The sequence below is a fragment of the Centroberyx gerrardi genome, chromosome 8, assembly GCF_048128805.1.
Source record: "Centroberyx gerrardi isolate f3 chromosome 8, fCenGer3.hap1.cur.20231027, whole genome shotgun sequence".
NCBI lineage: Eukaryota > Metazoa > Chordata > Actinopteri > Beryciformes > Berycidae > Centroberyx > Centroberyx gerrardi.
In genome coordinates this window covers 18,757,893-18,775,033 of record NC_136004.1, presented here as the reverse complement: position 1 = coordinate 18,775,033, position 17,141 = coordinate 18,757,893, and the positions used below count along the sequence as shown (strand labels likewise).

The 17,141-nt window shown below is 39.9% G+C and overlaps 2 protein-coding genes across 2 annotated transcripts; one reads left to right on the top strand and one right to left on the bottom strand.

The window, feature by feature from the left end:
* Positions 1-771: 771 nt before the first annotated feature.
* Positions 772-3,662, top strand: myl7 (myosin, light chain 7, regulatory). The gene is made up of 6 exons (XM_071918581.2): positions 772-807; positions 2,546-2,621; positions 2,919-3,023; positions 3,183-3,261; positions 3,376-3,424; positions 3,540-3,662. The coding sequence occupies exons 1-6, from the start codon at positions 772-774 to the stop codon at positions 3,642-3,644; spliced, it is 450 nt and encodes a 149-aa protein (XP_071774682.1). The 3' UTR covers positions 3,645-3,662.
* A 2,832-nt stretch (positions 3,663-6,494) lies between these two features.
* agpat9l (1-acylglycerol-3-phosphate O-acyltransferase 9, like) lies at positions 6,495-13,650 on the bottom strand. Its single transcript, XM_071918977.2, has 14 exons — positions 13,583-13,650; positions 12,924-13,139; positions 12,687-12,753; positions 11,015-11,163; positions 10,706-10,851; positions 9,943-10,017; positions 9,724-9,813; positions 9,535-9,628; positions 9,305-9,420; positions 8,862-8,917; positions 8,550-8,635; positions 8,277-8,405; positions 7,575-7,654; positions 6,495-7,141 (listed from the first exon to the last, which is right to left on the bottom strand). The coding sequence occupies exons 2-14, from the start codon at positions 13,065-13,067 to the stop codon at positions 7,036-7,038; spliced, it is 1,338 nt and encodes a 445-aa protein (XP_071775078.1). The 5' UTR covers positions 13,068-13,139; positions 13,583-13,650; the 3' UTR covers positions 6,495-7,035.
* Positions 13,651-17,141: the final 3,491 nt, after the last annotated feature.

The window sequence follows — 17,141 nt, the reverse complement described above, 5'->3', positions numbered from 1 at the left end:
CAGCAGTGAGAGTTACCATTGCAGCTTGAGTTGACCTCAGTCGTTAACATTGGTAGCCTGTGGGGTGACTGGTGAACGTCACAGGTCACTTTCTGCCCCCTGCCTTCTCCCTCCCAGACCCTCTTCACTCTCACTATCTCTACTTTCCAGCCCAGAGGAATCCTGGGTGCTTCAGCTCTTATCGGCTCCCTTCAGAGACACACAGAGAGCAGATGGCCATGTAAGGGACTGCGCTGCCCGCCGTAGGCTATTATAGGAGGGCAGCAGATAACATGGGCCATACATAAAACCCATCCCAGCATCACACCTAGTCTGGGAGCCAACAGATTTAAAACACACATACACTCAAACAGACATGGTGAGTAAATCAAGATGATACCTTCAGGGTCTTTTGATACATTCCTTTTGTGATGCTTCAAAAACAACCTGTCTAGTAATTTAGAAATCGTATTGTGATCTTATTGTGTGCCATAGTATTGTAGCCTTAGTGTACAGTTGATTGGTTATTACAAATGTAGGAACTATTTACCAATATTTTGTTATTCTGAAAGTTGCAGTCGAATTGTATAAAGACATCCGCTACATGAAACTTGAACCTGTAGTGATAGTGTCATATTTACCTGCAGTGACCCTGGATGATACACTGTGTTGTTTGTGTAGTCTGAATGAATTGGTGTTCATCCTCTCTATTTAAACGGTGTTCAGGCGAGTAAGAAGGCTTCTAATAAGAGACAGAGAGGAGCTCAGAAGAGTTGCTCCAATGTCTTCTCCATGTTCGAGCAGTCCCAGATACAGGAGTTCAAGGAGGTATGTGGTCCTGCCAGGTTTGTTTTGCCTAAGAAGCACACTGAAGAAGGGCGTCTTGCCCGAAACGTCTGTGCGGCAATAAATATAAATTAATTAATTGGAGTGATGTCTTGGAGTATTTCGTCCTGCCAGGACTGTCACAGCTGAGATGGATGTGTAAACACTAGAGAGGCCAAGGCACAGTCAATATGACGGCTAGAAAGTCTTACTCAAGTGGAAGTATTGTCACTTTCCTGATATTTTACTTAAGTATAAGTAAAAGTACCAGTGTAAAAATCTACTTAAGAAAAAGTAAAAAGCAGCTAATTTAAAATGTACTAAGAGTAAAAGTTATTGAGTTACTTTTTAGAAAAGTGAATGTTGTTACATCTTTTCCATGCAATTCTAAAAGGATGAGAGCACAGAGTTCAAACTAGATTCTTTTAATTGGAAAATGTGGAAATGACAAAATAAAGTGCACAAACAAAGTAAAGCCAGATTACTCTTCTCACTGTGAATGGCTTCACAATTAGCCAATTTACATTGGTCCAGTTTCTGAACATTGGTTCAGTTTCTGCTTATGGAGAGTCTACAAAATCTGTACTCTGTAATGGATGTGATTTAAAATGTGATGTACAATACTTAAGTAAAAACATTCTTAAGTAAAAGTAGAACTACTGACTTTAAAAAATACTCAAAAAGTACAAGTACACAATAAAGCTACTCAATTACAGTAACTGGAGTAAATGTAATTAGCCAATAGTATACTAGTAACTATTAACTAACTATTACTGCTGCTGCCACTGCTATTACCACTACTACTTCAGTTTGATTAGATGTGTATTTAAATTACACAACATGAAGAGCACATCTCTGAAAAATATTCTGTGAATGACAGCGTACCCAAATTAATGCTTGAGTCCAATAATTTTCATGTCTTCTCAGTTTAGTTTAAATGTTTTTTACAAGCTTTAAGAATTCTAAATGTTTTATAAGCTCTAACAATTCTATTTTTAATACATTTTATCTAATTTCATCAGAGTTATTCGTTAGTGTGACAACTATCACATCTTATCCAACTGAAACCTTCAACAAGAGGGTGCATGGATGATAAATTTGTAATGGAAAAAAACAGCTTGTACAAATCATTTAATCTCATAGAGAAAGTAAAGATGTAAGTTTGAGTTGTTAGGTTGATTTTAAAAAGCATTTATTATTTTTCTTTCATAGCCTAAATATTTTAAGAATTTGTAAGATGAAAGAGATTCCCTCTCAAACCTGTTAAAATCAAATATTTCACCATCATGTCTTCAACACAAAAAATATAAGGGCTGAATATCTTTTCAGACTGGGTGTTTTCATCTTCCCTACCCACTAATACACTTTATTTCTAAAGTGACTCCAAAAGAAAAAAAAAAAATTTGCATTCTTGCTACTATTTCACATGTCATGCAATATAATCACTGATGGTTACATTTGAAAAAAGCTTCTACATCAGATAGTAGAGCAATAAATAATTAATGATAATAAATTGTCACTGAAGACTTTCCTTGGAGGTGCAATTCTGGAGCATTGATTACAAGGAGCCAGTTTTATTTCCTGGCATTTGTATGGCTGAATTCACTACTTGAAAAGCTCCTGTCCACAATTAGAAAATTATCATAGAACAGAGGCTAAAATTGCTGATGAATATGATTCACTCTCTTTGTTGTGGTTGAAAGTTTTTCAGCAGCATTTTAATTTGTGCTTCCTCCTGTAGGCTTTTGGCTGCATTGATCAAGACAGAGACGGTGTTATCAAAAAACAGGACCTAAGGGAGACCTATGGACAGCTCGGTATTTTCTTTCTCTTTTTTTTCCCTTTATCTTTTTAATCCATTAATTTATACCAAATGTTAAAAAAATCAAAAGAGTTGCTATCGGCATCCTCGGAAAATTTCCCAAAACATTCATGTTCAAACAAAACAAAGGAGGGTAATTAATTTTACCATTGGAGATCGACCAGCTACGGCATCCTGCTATTCCTGTCATGTTTATTGGTTCACTCTGTGTGTGTGTGTGTGTGTGTGTGTGTGTGTGTGTGTGTGTGTGTGTGTGTGTGTGTGTGCGCGTGTGTGTGTGTGCCCGTGCCAGGAAAGCTCAATGTGAAGGACGAGGAGCTGGATGAGATGCTGAATGAGGGGAAAGGTCCAATCAACTTCACCGTGTTCCTGACTTTGTTTGGAGAGAAACTCAATGGTGAGAGAGAGAGCTTCAACAAAATCCTTGACTTTTCTTGAAAGTCACTAAACCAAAAGCTACAGTGGACTTTAAAAGAGCCGTGGCTGACTCCTGCACTTGAACAGTATCTATCGCTTGCTTGGAATAAGATGAGTTGTGTGTCCTGCCTCCCTGCAGGCACTGACCCTGAGGACACCATCCTGGCTGCCTTCAAGCTTTTTGACCCTAATGCCACAGGCTTTGTCAATAAGGATGAGTAAGATAAATCCCTCAGTTAATAAACTTTCATGTCAAACAACTTTGCAATGTTCGCAGCCTTATACATTCCTTTATCCTCTCCTTTTAACCACCTTTTGCCTTTTTAATTCAGGTTCAGGCGATTACTGATGAACCAGGCTGATAAATTCACAGCAGAAGAGGTTTGTGGTTTGTATTTGTTAAGATCAGCACCTCTTTTGTTCCTAAATCATCATTTTCTACAGCATCTATTCCCATTTAAATTCACCAGCCTTTCTCACTTCCTGAACTTTCCAGGTGGATCAGGCCTTCGCAGTCGCTCCTATTGACGTGGCCGGCAACATCGACTACAAGTCTCTCTGCTACATCATCACACATGGAGATGAGAAGGAAGAGTCCTAAAGAGCATTGTAAAGCATCTATTTATATTTGGAGTGGTCTCTTTTCTTTTCACATAGTTTGTGTATCTTAATTGTGCCTCAATGACTGATAGAATAATGCAAGAATATTTCTGAGTGGTTCGACTTTCTTAAAGGGCAAAATCGGCTGTAATAGACACTGCAGTTGTGGTAATTTTCAAAAGTGGCTCACCTCTTTGTATGCCATTGGGAATAAAGTGTTGTGCTCCTCATTGGCTTCTTTGCTGATTACAAATGCACATTTTTACTTCTAACTCTAAAAGAAAAAAACAATCACTACACAAGGAAAGGACAACATAGGAAACATATGTGAATGTGTCCTTGATCATTTTAAAAGGTGTCTAGGTATATGCTTTGAAAATTCTAAACTAAACTAAACTAAACTAAAATAATCAAATTCATATCCATACATGTAAAATGTTTAACCCCATACTGTACAAAAAACATACAACAAAAAAACAAAAAACAAAACAACAACCCCCCCAAAAAAACTAAGCACTACACAAAGAAAGGACCACACAGGAAATGTCTGTGAATAATCGTCACTGTGATTTTAATATTTGAATTTCAATTGAAGAATACATGCTCCTCTATGGATTGAGAATATACTACATCCCTTGGGTTTATGAAACCCTTTCAAAACCAAATAGATAAACCCAAAAATGCACGGTCATCAAACTAAGATTATAACTGTTTTTCTTAGTTCCTGAAAAGTTCACATTTTGGAGATACAAGATTTTCAACTGACAACAGCGATATGTGATCCTTGATCATTTTAAAGGCATGTAGGCCTATTCTTTAGTATTGTATTCTGAAAATTGTGAACTAAACTAGACTAAAGCAAAGTATCAAGAGCTCATTGGTCAGTGGCCTCATCACATTCAGAAGGCCTGCTGCAGTTCCAGCCTCTTGGAACACTGTTGCCATGGAGACAACAACAAACCCCTCCATAAACTCCCCTGCCTGAAGTTTTCCTGGTCACACACGATAAGCCAGCAGACGACAAGACACGCAGGAGTGTGTGCAGCACTGCAAGGCAGGCTCTATTCAACTCGTTTGCAGCTGCAGAGTTACATCCCAAAAGATTCTGTGTTTAATTTTGAAATTATTGATTTGAAATGTAGCTCTAGTGGTAGAGATGCCTATTTCGTCTGGAGCGACGGGCAGGGTGGATGTGGGAGTGGACACATCCATCGCATGGAGTCCAGATGGGCTGAAGAGGGAGGTGAAACCTGGCAGAAACATCTGTGATTCCTATCTGAAGCGGTGGGTAGATTGCTTTTAATGTGTACTGAGATTTATGCCTCTTTTCTAATGATTGAAAAAGTTTAAATCTGAAAAAGTTTAAATCAAATAAATGAAATAAATCAACAATTATTTCTGAGTAGCAGTGTAATTACAGCTGTGAAAACCTGTAACAGTTGTTTTCGTACCATGGCTTTTGTGGATCATTCAATTTTCATTTTTGTGTGGAAGATACAATTTTGATTAAGATATTACTGTTATTATGCCGAATTTCTGTATATAGTTTCACAAAGGAGTGAATGTGGTGAGTAAGTGTTTTATGCAGACTTTAAAAAGATGGTTACAGAACAATTTCAAATGTATGGTCTTTCATTGCTTAGCAATAAAATCAGTTTAATGTTGACACTGTCTGTCCAGATAAACAGCGACCTGTATGTCGTCTGAACGGTGCAGGGGGAGAGAGGGATGTGAGGCACTAATCAGGCTCATAAATGTTTCACCATACCGTTTGTTTCTCCTGGCTGCTTCACTAAGGAAGAGATATGAGGTTACATTTTGAAGAAAGCTGTAACACATTAAATATCCTAACAACCAAACAATTCCTCTTGCTCCCCTATGATTGTAATCAAACTCATTTGAGTTTCCTAGTCATCACACAAAGGCTAAACTCCTTTCATTTGATGACGTTTGCAGGTATCTGGAAGCCACACAGAAAAGAAAACACAAAAGTGACTCTACAGAGGTAAGTGTTATCATCAGTTAGAAAAGCATATAGCTGTTTGATTTAGAGCATTTTCAGACACCGGGAAACACCGTGGTAATTGGTGTTCCCGTGTCTTTATGTGATTTAATGTTTGTTTTATTGCAACACAGGACGACACAGGACACAGGCAAGATCTTCCCCTTGATTGTGAGAATGATGGTGAGGACACTGAAAATTTGGAGAACAAATAAGTATCAGGATTACTTCAATGTGCACGCAGCAGTGAATCTGTAATAAATCCCTCTTTCATTTTTTTAAGGGGCCAAAGATGAGAACACACAGAGGAACGGAGGCAGTAAAAGTGACACTTCAGGCAAACCGTCCGGTGAAGAGAGACCTAAAAAGTCTCGAACGTGTTCTCTCCTTTAAAGCCCTCGCATCTCATAAGGACTCATAGGGCTTTAACGCTCAGCATTACAATGTATTATTCAAGTGCCAAACCCTTGTGTCTCTGCCTTTGTGTTCACCCTTTACCTTTGTAATGGTAATAAGGAGTTGTGTAAAAAAATTTAAGGGGTTTTCGCAATTGAGACATCTTATCAAGGAAAAGGTTGCTCAAATAGGTTCTCTTTGATAAGTATGTTTTATAGTGTCTATCAGTGTTAAAAAAATATAGATATTAAAATGTTTTGCAGTAAAATTCTGCACGATCACAGTATATAAAACAAATAGTTAAATGCTTAAAACATAATTCCCTCAATACTTCTGAGTTTGTAACTGATATGTCAAATAATCGTGTGCCACAGTAGTCCAATCATTACAAAACCTACAACTGCAAAAGACATCCAGGTTCCTTTTGCTTTTGCATAATCACACTGTGAGTACTGGAGTTAAACGAATATTTATTTAAAAAAGAATGAATGCATGAAAAACAATCAGTGCATGAATGAATGAACTGGTTGTGAATGTATGGCAACAAGCAGCAGTCATCAGTACAGTTGTTCTATCCAGTCGCTGTGTCTGTAGTCTTTGGTTGAATAAAATTCTCTGACATTCAGACGTTTGTCTGCAATCACAGTGGCTGAAGGATTCACAGTGTCAATCATCCATTTCATCCACTGCATTTTGTCAGCATTCCTTTCAAATTCAATTAAAATAGCAGCTACAGCAGCAGTTAAAACAGAACTATCCCATTTCACAGTCTGCTCCTCTTCTCCTCCTCAATGTTCAATTGCACTTGTATTTTCTGTGCATAAATGAGAGCCACGCCTCTCCTTAGTCCTACCTAATGTTTCACAGTCTGTGTCCATTTAGTGGTATTCCATATCTGGTCCGGTTAGTGAGACCACAGTGAGGCAGAGAGGCTTTTTCCAGTGTATATTCTGCTACTTGGGCGAGTGACTGTCCATCATACTGGGCGGGGGGTTCATTCACTGCTGCTGCTGTCGTCTCCCACCACCATACTGCTGTACTGCTTCTGCTGCTGCTCTTTGTAGGACTCCTTCACCTTTGCTCTCTTCAGACCTCCATCCCTGCAGAGGCAGACAGGTGGAGTGAGGACATACAGTAACTCTTCCACATCGAGCATGGTGTCAATCATTCAACCACATACAATATATTGTACGGTTAATGTAATTATATATCAATGTCGTCATGCGAAAACCTTGTGACTACAATTATGGTGATTTTCATGTTTTAACTTCAGTTCAAGGATTACATGGAATCTTTTCAAAAGCCACTGGATGAACTCAAACATACATGGTGGTCAATCTTTTCTTAGTGCCTAAAAAGTTGAAATTTGGGAGATAAGAGGTTTTCACCCAGTGGCGACTATATGGAAGTACAATTTCTTATGTACATGTGTGTGCATTGTAGTATGTGTTAAAAGACTGTGTCTAAAAAGAATGGGAAATACTTCAAAAAGAGAGAAAAATCACATCACTGAGAAATGAAGTTTAGTCTTACCACTGCAGATCCAGCAGTCCTCCCTGGTGAGCAATGGCTGACTTCACTCTGTTGGCAAACTGGACAGCATCCTCCCCCTCCTGCCATTTTTGAATAAACGATAAACTCAATCTACTGTCAGTGTGTCTGTATGTGTGTGTGTGTGTCAAGTTATGTATGTCTCAAAGGACTTCACAGAGAACAAACCTACCTAGATTTAACTAATCAACAGTCAAACAACAAAATGATGTAATACAAAATGATTGATAATTGATGTAAAACAATTGAACTAAGTTTGAGCTGTTCTTTGAGTTTTTTGTGTGATGCTTATCAACAGAAAATATTTGATTACATTTGACAAGTGCATGTAGCATCATAAAGTTATATTAAGTGTTAAAACAGTGTTATTCATTAACATTAAATACTGTCAACTACCATTTAAATAAGTGAATGTAAACTATAATGTACAAGCGCACAGGTGTCTAATTCCCAAGTAAAGTGGCCTCAAGCACTGATAATAATAAATAAATATATTTGTATGGCAAATTTCTTTTCAAAGTTGTCAAGTAAAGATGATACCTAACAATTTTTTCAGACTGAAAAATGTGTGTGTGTGTGTGTGTGTGTGCTCTATGTGTGGACGGGTGGGAGTGGTACTTGAGGGGTGTACACGTGGATCCGTGCATGCATGTGGTCACGTGCATCAGCACATGTCGTACACACCTGCTGGTGCATGGCTGGCAGATACCACACATTACAGACCAGGGCCCAGCTGGTCATCATCCTCAGCAGGTAACTGACCATACTGTACTTGGAACTGTTCCAGAAAGCATCTCCAAACTTGGGGTCATACTGAAGAAAGAGTTCAAAAACGCATAAAAGCTCAGGAAGTGCGGTGAAGAACAGCAGTTTGAAACACGCAAGCCAGAGGGCAAGAAAAAGGATTAAAACGTATCAAATGAGCCAAAGTGCAGAGAAACTCTAGGACTGAAGTACCTTAATGGCCACTGGGTATATTGTTCCTCCGATTTCAAAACTTCCCTTTTTAAACATCATGACGGATGTGTTGTTGACACAGGTGCCTGTGGAAACCAGAGATCAGCAGTTCAGATGAGCCGGACTCCTGTGAGCCGTTTCCAAAACCACAGAAAATGATAGTCGCTCCTTTGTAACCATTCAGTGGTCAGACTGCTGTTCGGCACTGATCTAAGATAACAACACTCACTGAATCACATCCTTCATGATATAAAGACCAACATTATAGTGGTCTGTTTGAAGGTGACTATCATTCTACATGGTGACACTTACCCTCTGGGAAGATCAATATGGGAAGCTTTGTCTTGTCATTAACGTGATCCCTCAACCTGGAAGTAACACAAGTGGGCACATTGTCAATGGAAATGATTTTATGACTACATAAGTATAGTCATAAAGTTTTGGGCCTTCGAATCATGTACTTTCACAACTGGGAGTGTCTGGGTGAAGATGTGATACAATGAGATAGTGGAAATCAAACTATATGAGTCAGTGTTCAGTAGCAACTTTCCAATGGCATATCCATGCTTGTTTGAGTAATGTGAGATGAAGAAATTCTACAGAAGATTTTACTGGCAGGAAAATGCCAACCTGTTTTCCTGTCACAGCAGGAGAAACAGAAAGAGAAGTGTGCTAGATAAATCTGTTATTTCATTGTTAGGGCTTGTAATTACAAGCACGCAGAGGCATGTACTGAAGCTAGGCTGAAGACTGACCTCTTGGTCACTAGGTGGCGATCTTTCATTTCTGCTCTCTCAAACCAGACATGAGGACAGGACCTAACCATGGCTCTCTGGATTACTCCCATCAAACCTCCATGCACCTGACCCACCTGGGAAAGACATGGTAACAATCACAGCAACACAATATGGTTTAATATGAAAACTAAAAGGTATAATCTATCTTTAGAAAATGTTGTTTTCCAGCTGGAGTTGGCACTACATACCATAGCGTAACATCCATCGTTGCAGAGAATCACAATGTCGATAGGGGAGGTGTGATTGGCAACACAGATTCCTCCTTTTTTGGGTCTATTTTCCCTGTAGTTATGAGGTAAATACATGAAGTCAGTATAAGAGGATAAGGTCATTATTGATCTTTGTTGAGGTAGAAGAAGGTGAGGAGGTTGGCTTACTTGTTGTGATAGTGGATGGTGGCAGAGAGTCCTCTAGCACAGATCCTGTAGCACATGACATGGACCCACTCACTGAGCCAGAACTTAATCCTTAAAACAGACACACACAAAAATAGACAAGTGCAAATGAAGAAGGAGCAATCTATGTGAAAGTATAACTGATTTTAAGAAATGGTAAAAATAAGATAATTGTTGGAATAGCTAAGTGTTTGTAGTCACCTCCAATTGGGGAGTAGTCCAACAGCAGATGTTCCTATGACCAGCCAGGAGAGGCCAATGGTGGCCAAGGTGATCCTAGAAGAGAGTGTAACACACTCAGTTTTTGCTTTTGCTGCTGAAAAATTGAGCACTGATATACATAATTAGGAATAGTGAATGGTCAGACGAACATTAAACTGGTTAGACAGAAAGGGAGAGGTTTAGGTTTTAGGTTTATTTTATATGTGCAAGAACTTAACGAACTTTACTGCGTTAAACCTCAATGGGCGGAGCCAAAGAACCACCGTTTTTCAGTTAGCTAAATGGCAAACTTGAACGGCAAAAAACCGGGACTCTGATCAAAATATAACAAAAAAATATAAATGGATTAATTCATTTATTCATGACCTTGGCCTTCATGATCTTGGAAGGTCAGCAGACTATCTAACTAGCCTAGCTAGATAGCTAAAGGCTAGTATGGCGGTTTGAACTTGGAAGGTCAGCTAGGCTAACTAGCCTAGCCTAGATAACTTATTATGGCTAGACTGTATTTCTTCAGTTAGTAGCAAGATCACTAGGCTTCATAATATTAGCTTCCTCCTCTCTTACCTCTTGCCTCTTTCACTGGGCTTAAGTCTAACATTACATAGCCAGAAAAACTGTTTCATTGGCTCCGCCCACTGAGGTTTAGCTCAACCAATGAGATTATTTCTGCCTCCGAGAAATGTTTGTGTATCTAAAACTCCATTTTGCAGTCTGCAAATGATGTGCAGTGTCTCTGTACCTGAGCGGGGCGAGGATGCAGTATCTCACAAAGACGCCCAGGCCGTAGACCAGCGTTAGCTTCAGACTGATATACTGGAAATCGTTGTTGGTGCGAGTCAGCAGGTTCCACAACACCAGCTCCTCTGAAGAGAACCGCTGGGTCACCTAGTGCCAAACAAAACCAAAACAAGACAGAATAGCATGGCCAGTTAGTTATGGTCTAGAATCAACCACGGATTTCAAATCACTTACTACCTTGGACATAAAAATACCAAATTATCATGCAGTTGTTATCCTTCTTATCTCTATATAAAGTAAATCAATGCACCTCATCCTCCACAATGCTCTCAATGCCTCGGCGGGAGAAATAGAAACAGTCACTGAGTGTGAAATCGCCGCCCTCTGGTGGTTTGGGTCGACTGCGTCTGAGCTCTTCCAACTCTTTCTCCATAGAGCCATCATCCCTCTGGATGAGACCTAACACACACACGCATGCACACACACACACACACACACACCATAAAAAGAAGAGATTAATTGTCTTAATCAGCCCCAGACATCTGATAGGAACCACTATCTCAGTGGTAATCTAAAAGATAAATCAGGGTTGCCACATATTTTAGGATGTTGTTGATACTGTGAGTAGACAAAATGTCAACAGAGGAGAAAAAATAAAAAAAAAGTTAATTCAGGAATGTGTTTTTGGAAGATATTATATTTTGTATACATTATGTAAAAATAACAAAAAAATAAAACAAATAATCAAAAATAAATCAAAGTATAAAAGCATTCTGGAGTTGCGGAAGAGGAAGAAGGTCTGGCAGTCTCACCATCACCTCCATATAACAACATTTGTCATTTGGAAACTGGCAGGGCAAGCAGACTCGTCTTCACTGATAAATTTCATCATGATGCATTGCCACTGATAACATCCAACATGAAACATTACACTTTCTTGGTCATAATTAGGAGCTGTCAATACCACAGGGACTTTCCAACAAATCCACTTCAGTGCTCAAAATGCGTCAACAACGCGCCCCTGGAAATGTCCTTCCACTTTTTGACCTGAAATACCCCAGGATAAGATGAGAACTGAGCCGATCACAGAACAGTCTTAAGTAGTGAAAGTGGCCCCTTGAGAGATCTAACACTGCCTTCTTAACAGATCTCAGAACAGCTGAGTTGGCATCAGCTGGAAAGGCTCCACAGTATCTGATAACGTGGGAGCAAAGTCCAAAACCTGGAATGATCGACTCTGCATTCAATATTCAATCAAAACTTTCATAATAATGTCTGCCTTATCTCTGTTTATGAAGCACTTTCCTCTGCTCACACTCATTGTCCGCATTTGAAAATATAACACTGACATACTTTGGACTTTGTAGAGCTTGCTAGCTGCTGACACAACTACTGTCTGTGTGTGCTACAGAGGGGATACCACCCTGTGTAGCTTTGGCTATAGCCTTGTGACTGATAAAGTGTTGAGTAATTGCGTCTTGTCAGATAGGCCCAGTTTCCGGAGCAACTTTACCTTGTTGCCCGTCATAAACTTTCTCAATGTACTGAGCCACGGTACCATACAGAGACTGCTCCGAGCAGAAGATCCCCGGCATGGTGCAGTCCAAAGCACAATTGAAAATACACTCTAAGGGCATAAGGGAAGGCTATCAAGCTGTAAGCATTTGTCTGTATGCAAAAAAAAACAAACTAAACAGGTAAATCTCTTTCTAACTGAGCAGTATCATTTCAAGAGGCCCGTCCAGACTTGTCATATCTTAGGAAATCCAATGTTCCAGTTCAACTCCTATATTTCACAATGAAGGATGTGACAAACACTTAGGTTTCTTTAGAACAGAGCCCTAACCAGAAATGCTGTCTGTCTGTCTGTCTATGTATCTATGTATCCATCTATGTATCCATCTATGTATCTATCTATCTATCTATCTATCTATCTATCTAGTCAAACCATCCTTCCAGAGACCCAGTCTTCTTCTACTCACCGTTAGACGCAGAGGCCTTGAGTGCACGGTCGTCTGCGTTTGCCCTCTGGATCTTCAGAGTGGCCCACTGTGGAAGAGTGGGACAGGAGACGTTCATGATCTGCCACTGTCAGTTGTGTTGCATATGTTTGATATTTGCTTGTTTTTAATGTTTTATGTGGACCACTGGATGAGGATCAGAATATCTGCTAACCTCAATGCACCTGTGAGAAACACAAGAGTTTGAATGACAGTTACCTCCAAGGTTTTGACCAGGATGGTCATGTAGGTCTCGGAGATGCCCAGCGAGAAGCCGAACATGGCTGGCAGCATGATGAGGGCAACAATGAGGTAGAGCCAAATTTTCAGCGCCCACAGCGCCATGGACCAGTACTCCTCCATCTCCACCTTACTGCAACAAGGGGGTGTGCAAATGCAGCCCTGTGACCAAATCTAGCAAATGTAGTCTGATGCCTGGGGAAAAAAAGGTTACAGTTTTGCCTTTTGTCACTTATCAAGTTCAATAAGCCTACAGTGAAACAATACAGACTGTCTCAACACAGCTCCATGCAGGTATACTGTGGGAAAACAAATATCAGGTGTAGAAAAAATAGACTGTAACAAGGAGAAAATTATTAGCATGAAGGTCAGTAACAACAATCACAATGACAAATGGACCAAATAATGAGAATGAAGGCTTGAAACAGTTTGAACATGAATAAAGCCTCAGCAGGTTACAGGACACGTCTCAGGACACACACAGACTCCGCCCACAAAAATGTTGTCGATCAGAACTTACGGTAATGTAAACTTGCCAATTTAAACATCTCCACAAATAAACACATATGTCTACACTTGCACTGTATGTTTCAGATGTTTGTTAGTGCTCTATGTTAGCACGCTTGTGAGCACCTTACCTGTCAAACTTCAGTCCATGCCCTTGCTTCCTCAGGAACAACTCAAGACACTGAGCAGAAAGAGGAATCACGCCCATTTACTACAGCAGCTGTAGACCAAAGTTCACAGAGTTGCTCCCAACAGCGCCTCTCTGTGGCCAGAGGGGGAAACACCGACACGTGGACCTGGGAGCGACTCCAATCAAACTCATTGTTCATGTTTATTGGGGAAATATAAATGGTGGAGAGTCAACATGTAGATTCAACTTGTGCTACCAGGAGTGAACTTTACAGGTAGGTAAACAGGTGGACCGCTTCACCATCATATCATACAACCTCCTGTGGTTTATGGGAGTTAGGAACCACCACCACAAAAAAAAAAAAAAAAGAAAACAAGCCAAAAAGCTGAGGACGCATTGCACACGCAACTCACAATGGTCCGACATGGAATTTCTGCGGAGTAAAGGAAAGATTCACAGGAATTATTACTGTGATGGAAAAAATTACATGTCTTCCCTCTGCCAAACTGATCTCTGGGCAACTCCCTCAACACACCATACAAGGTGCAGGGTATAAGGGTAAAATAGGGGTAGCCTAATCTACTTTTTTTCATTATTTAGGGTAATAACTTTTTTTTTTTTCACTTTCTCTTATCACCTGACAGTATCAATCTCTGGGCCAACTGACTTACCTCAGAAGCCAACTAACCCTGCACTGCTAAAAAACCTGAAGCAGTTTGGGGAAAAAAATAATAGCCCCAAGTGACTTGAAAAGTCTAAACCCCTCAGATGTCTCATTAACCACAACTGAGGGAAGCCTTTATGAGGAATGTTGCAACCCTCTCCCTGTGTAAAAGCCTCTGTCTCCCACCTAAGACTAACAAAAGGTCCTGATTATTTTCCAGGATCAGACATTTCACAGTCTGTTGCACATTACTGTAACAGTGCACTTCAGGGGGGTCAGTTTGGGTAACGTCTCGTCTCTGGGAATGATAAGAAATGAATTCATTCTGGGATTGAACCTAATCCAGACATCTTTCAGGATCACTATCTGGCTCCTTGGCAAAGGATGCATTTTCAACAGGATGTCATATTTAACTGGCTGCCTGCCACAGTACCGTATATAGGCTACATCCCATATGATGACGCATTCCATGTGAACTTTCATCTGTCCAGATTCCCCTGATCAAAAAAGTGTGATCTTTTTTTTTTTTTTTAGAAAGATTATTGTGAGCATCAGGCAACTATCTTTACTCAGTGTAAACAAATCAGACAAATTGCCCAGTCCCACAATTTGACAACAGTTATATAGACATACCAGATGTGTGGTAAGACATTAATGTTGTTCTGGTGAACAAACCAGTGGCTTGTGTCAGGGTGTGGTAGCTCCAGCAAGGCGATACTTGTTAGTACTGAAATAGCTGCTGTTTTCTATATTTGTCCTTCTCACGTTAAAGTGTTTATTACTTATGTTGAATGCTGGTTTTGTTGGGGCCTGCAGGGGGAAACACCCCAGTGACTGAGGCCTGTTGGTGCTGTTATTGTTGCTCTCTCTCTCTCTCTCTCTCTCTCTCTCTCTCTCTCTCTCTCGCTCTTTCTCTCATGTGTGTGTGTGTGTGTGTGTGTGTGTGTGTGTGGGGGGGGGGGGGGGTCAACTTAACCAAACTCAAAGCTCAGCTGACATAATCCTTGTGGCACTGTGTGCTATCAGTGGTTTGCAAAGTTATTTTTAGGGGACCCACATTTTGAAAATGATTCTCTCTCACTCCCAGACAGATTTTCAAGAGATTGGGTGGGCAAATCTAACAAAAGTTACCTGTTTAAAGCTGATAGCATGTTATCCAACAGTGTAATGTGCAGCCTAAATGGACTTGAAAATATTTCGTTTCAAAAATAACTAATTCAAATCTTCCCTGACTCACATTTGGGCCGCTGCCCAGGCCTTTGAAAAGCACTGCGGTAGATAATCCTGTGGTGGGTCCATTTGCACACACACACAGACACACACACACACACACACACACACACGCATGCACGCACACACACGCACAAACACACACACACACACACACACACACACACACACACACACACACAAGTGACAGACAGACAGAGAGATAGACAGACAGACAGATAGATAGATTGATAGATAGATAGATAGATACAGACAGACAGACAGACAGTGAGAGAGAGAGAGAGAGAGAGAGAGAGAGAGCAAAACAGAGACTCAGATGCCATTAGACTCCAGACATTTAACAAGCCCACTGCAGTGTCTGCCACTGTGTTGACCCCGGACAATGACAATGCAGGGACTGTGTCATGTTTCAGTTGCCATTTAGTCACAGACAAGTCTGCTCCAGGGATAAATATCAGGTAAACCACTGAACTACAGCAGAGTGTTTTACTGAGAGGGGCTGTGGCTTCCAGATGATATGCCCCAGAAAAAAAGCATTATCTTGAAATATAGTATACTGTGCTTCAGGGGCTCTTAAACGTTCCCCGGAAATAATAAATTATATCCTATAGAGAACTTTTCCACAGAGTACCTTAAACATCAGAAAAACGTTCTCGTCTCGTTTGGCAATAGAGTTCAATGGAGAATGAAAGTGTATCCCATGTATTTTCACATATAGAAGTGGGAAGGTGGTAAGTTACTTTTCCTTGAAACCTCAGGAAGTGGAATCCAACGCCATCCTGCACCCTGGAATCTAGTTCAATGAATTTAAATGAATGGATATCAGGTCTGCTGGCAAAAAGGCAGAATTAGAACAATTTTCAATAGAAAACATTGTTCAAAACCAATAACTACAACTTAAATATGAACAGCAACATGTGGAATGAGCAAATATTTGTCGGTGACGCAATTTAGCTCAAATAAAACTTAAGGCGAGTGCATGTGTTTGCACACTAGGAGAGATTTATCTTCCGTTTGACTTTTATACCTTTTCACCTTGATAGAATGAAGTACTTTGCATGGATCTCAGACAAAATATTATTTTGCGGAACAGTACAATATACAAAATATCAGTGGTGCACAAATTTTAGAGCACGGTTTCTTAAACTTTTCCATGTCAAGGCCCTCACAAATGAATCTGCAGTATTCCATGGACCCCCATTTGGTAAGTTAGATATGTATTTTGATATGTTAGATATGAGTTTATACAGATTTACATAACTGCCTATACACTGTAGCTGTTGAGCTAACAGTGGTGAGAATAACACCTATGATCAAAACATCATCCTTATGCATTTTATCATTGTACAAACTTCCACAGAACAAGTTTTCAAGTGATGATGAGTGTTGATTTTTCACTCACAGTCATTTGGAGTTGAGCAGTGCTAATTTGAGAGTTTGTCCACTCTATGAGCTGATATGGCTTTAGGGCAGCTGTTCAAAACTTAAAGTTAACTTAAAAACTTAAATCTTAAAGTTAAATTAACTCTGATGGGTGTGGACTCATATAAACATTGGCAAAATGATTTTTACACACTCACAGTTAAACTAACACTGACGATTTTGCTGTGTAGGTAATACTGAAATCAAATAATTGCTCTTTTTGCCGGGACCCCAGCTTGGGACC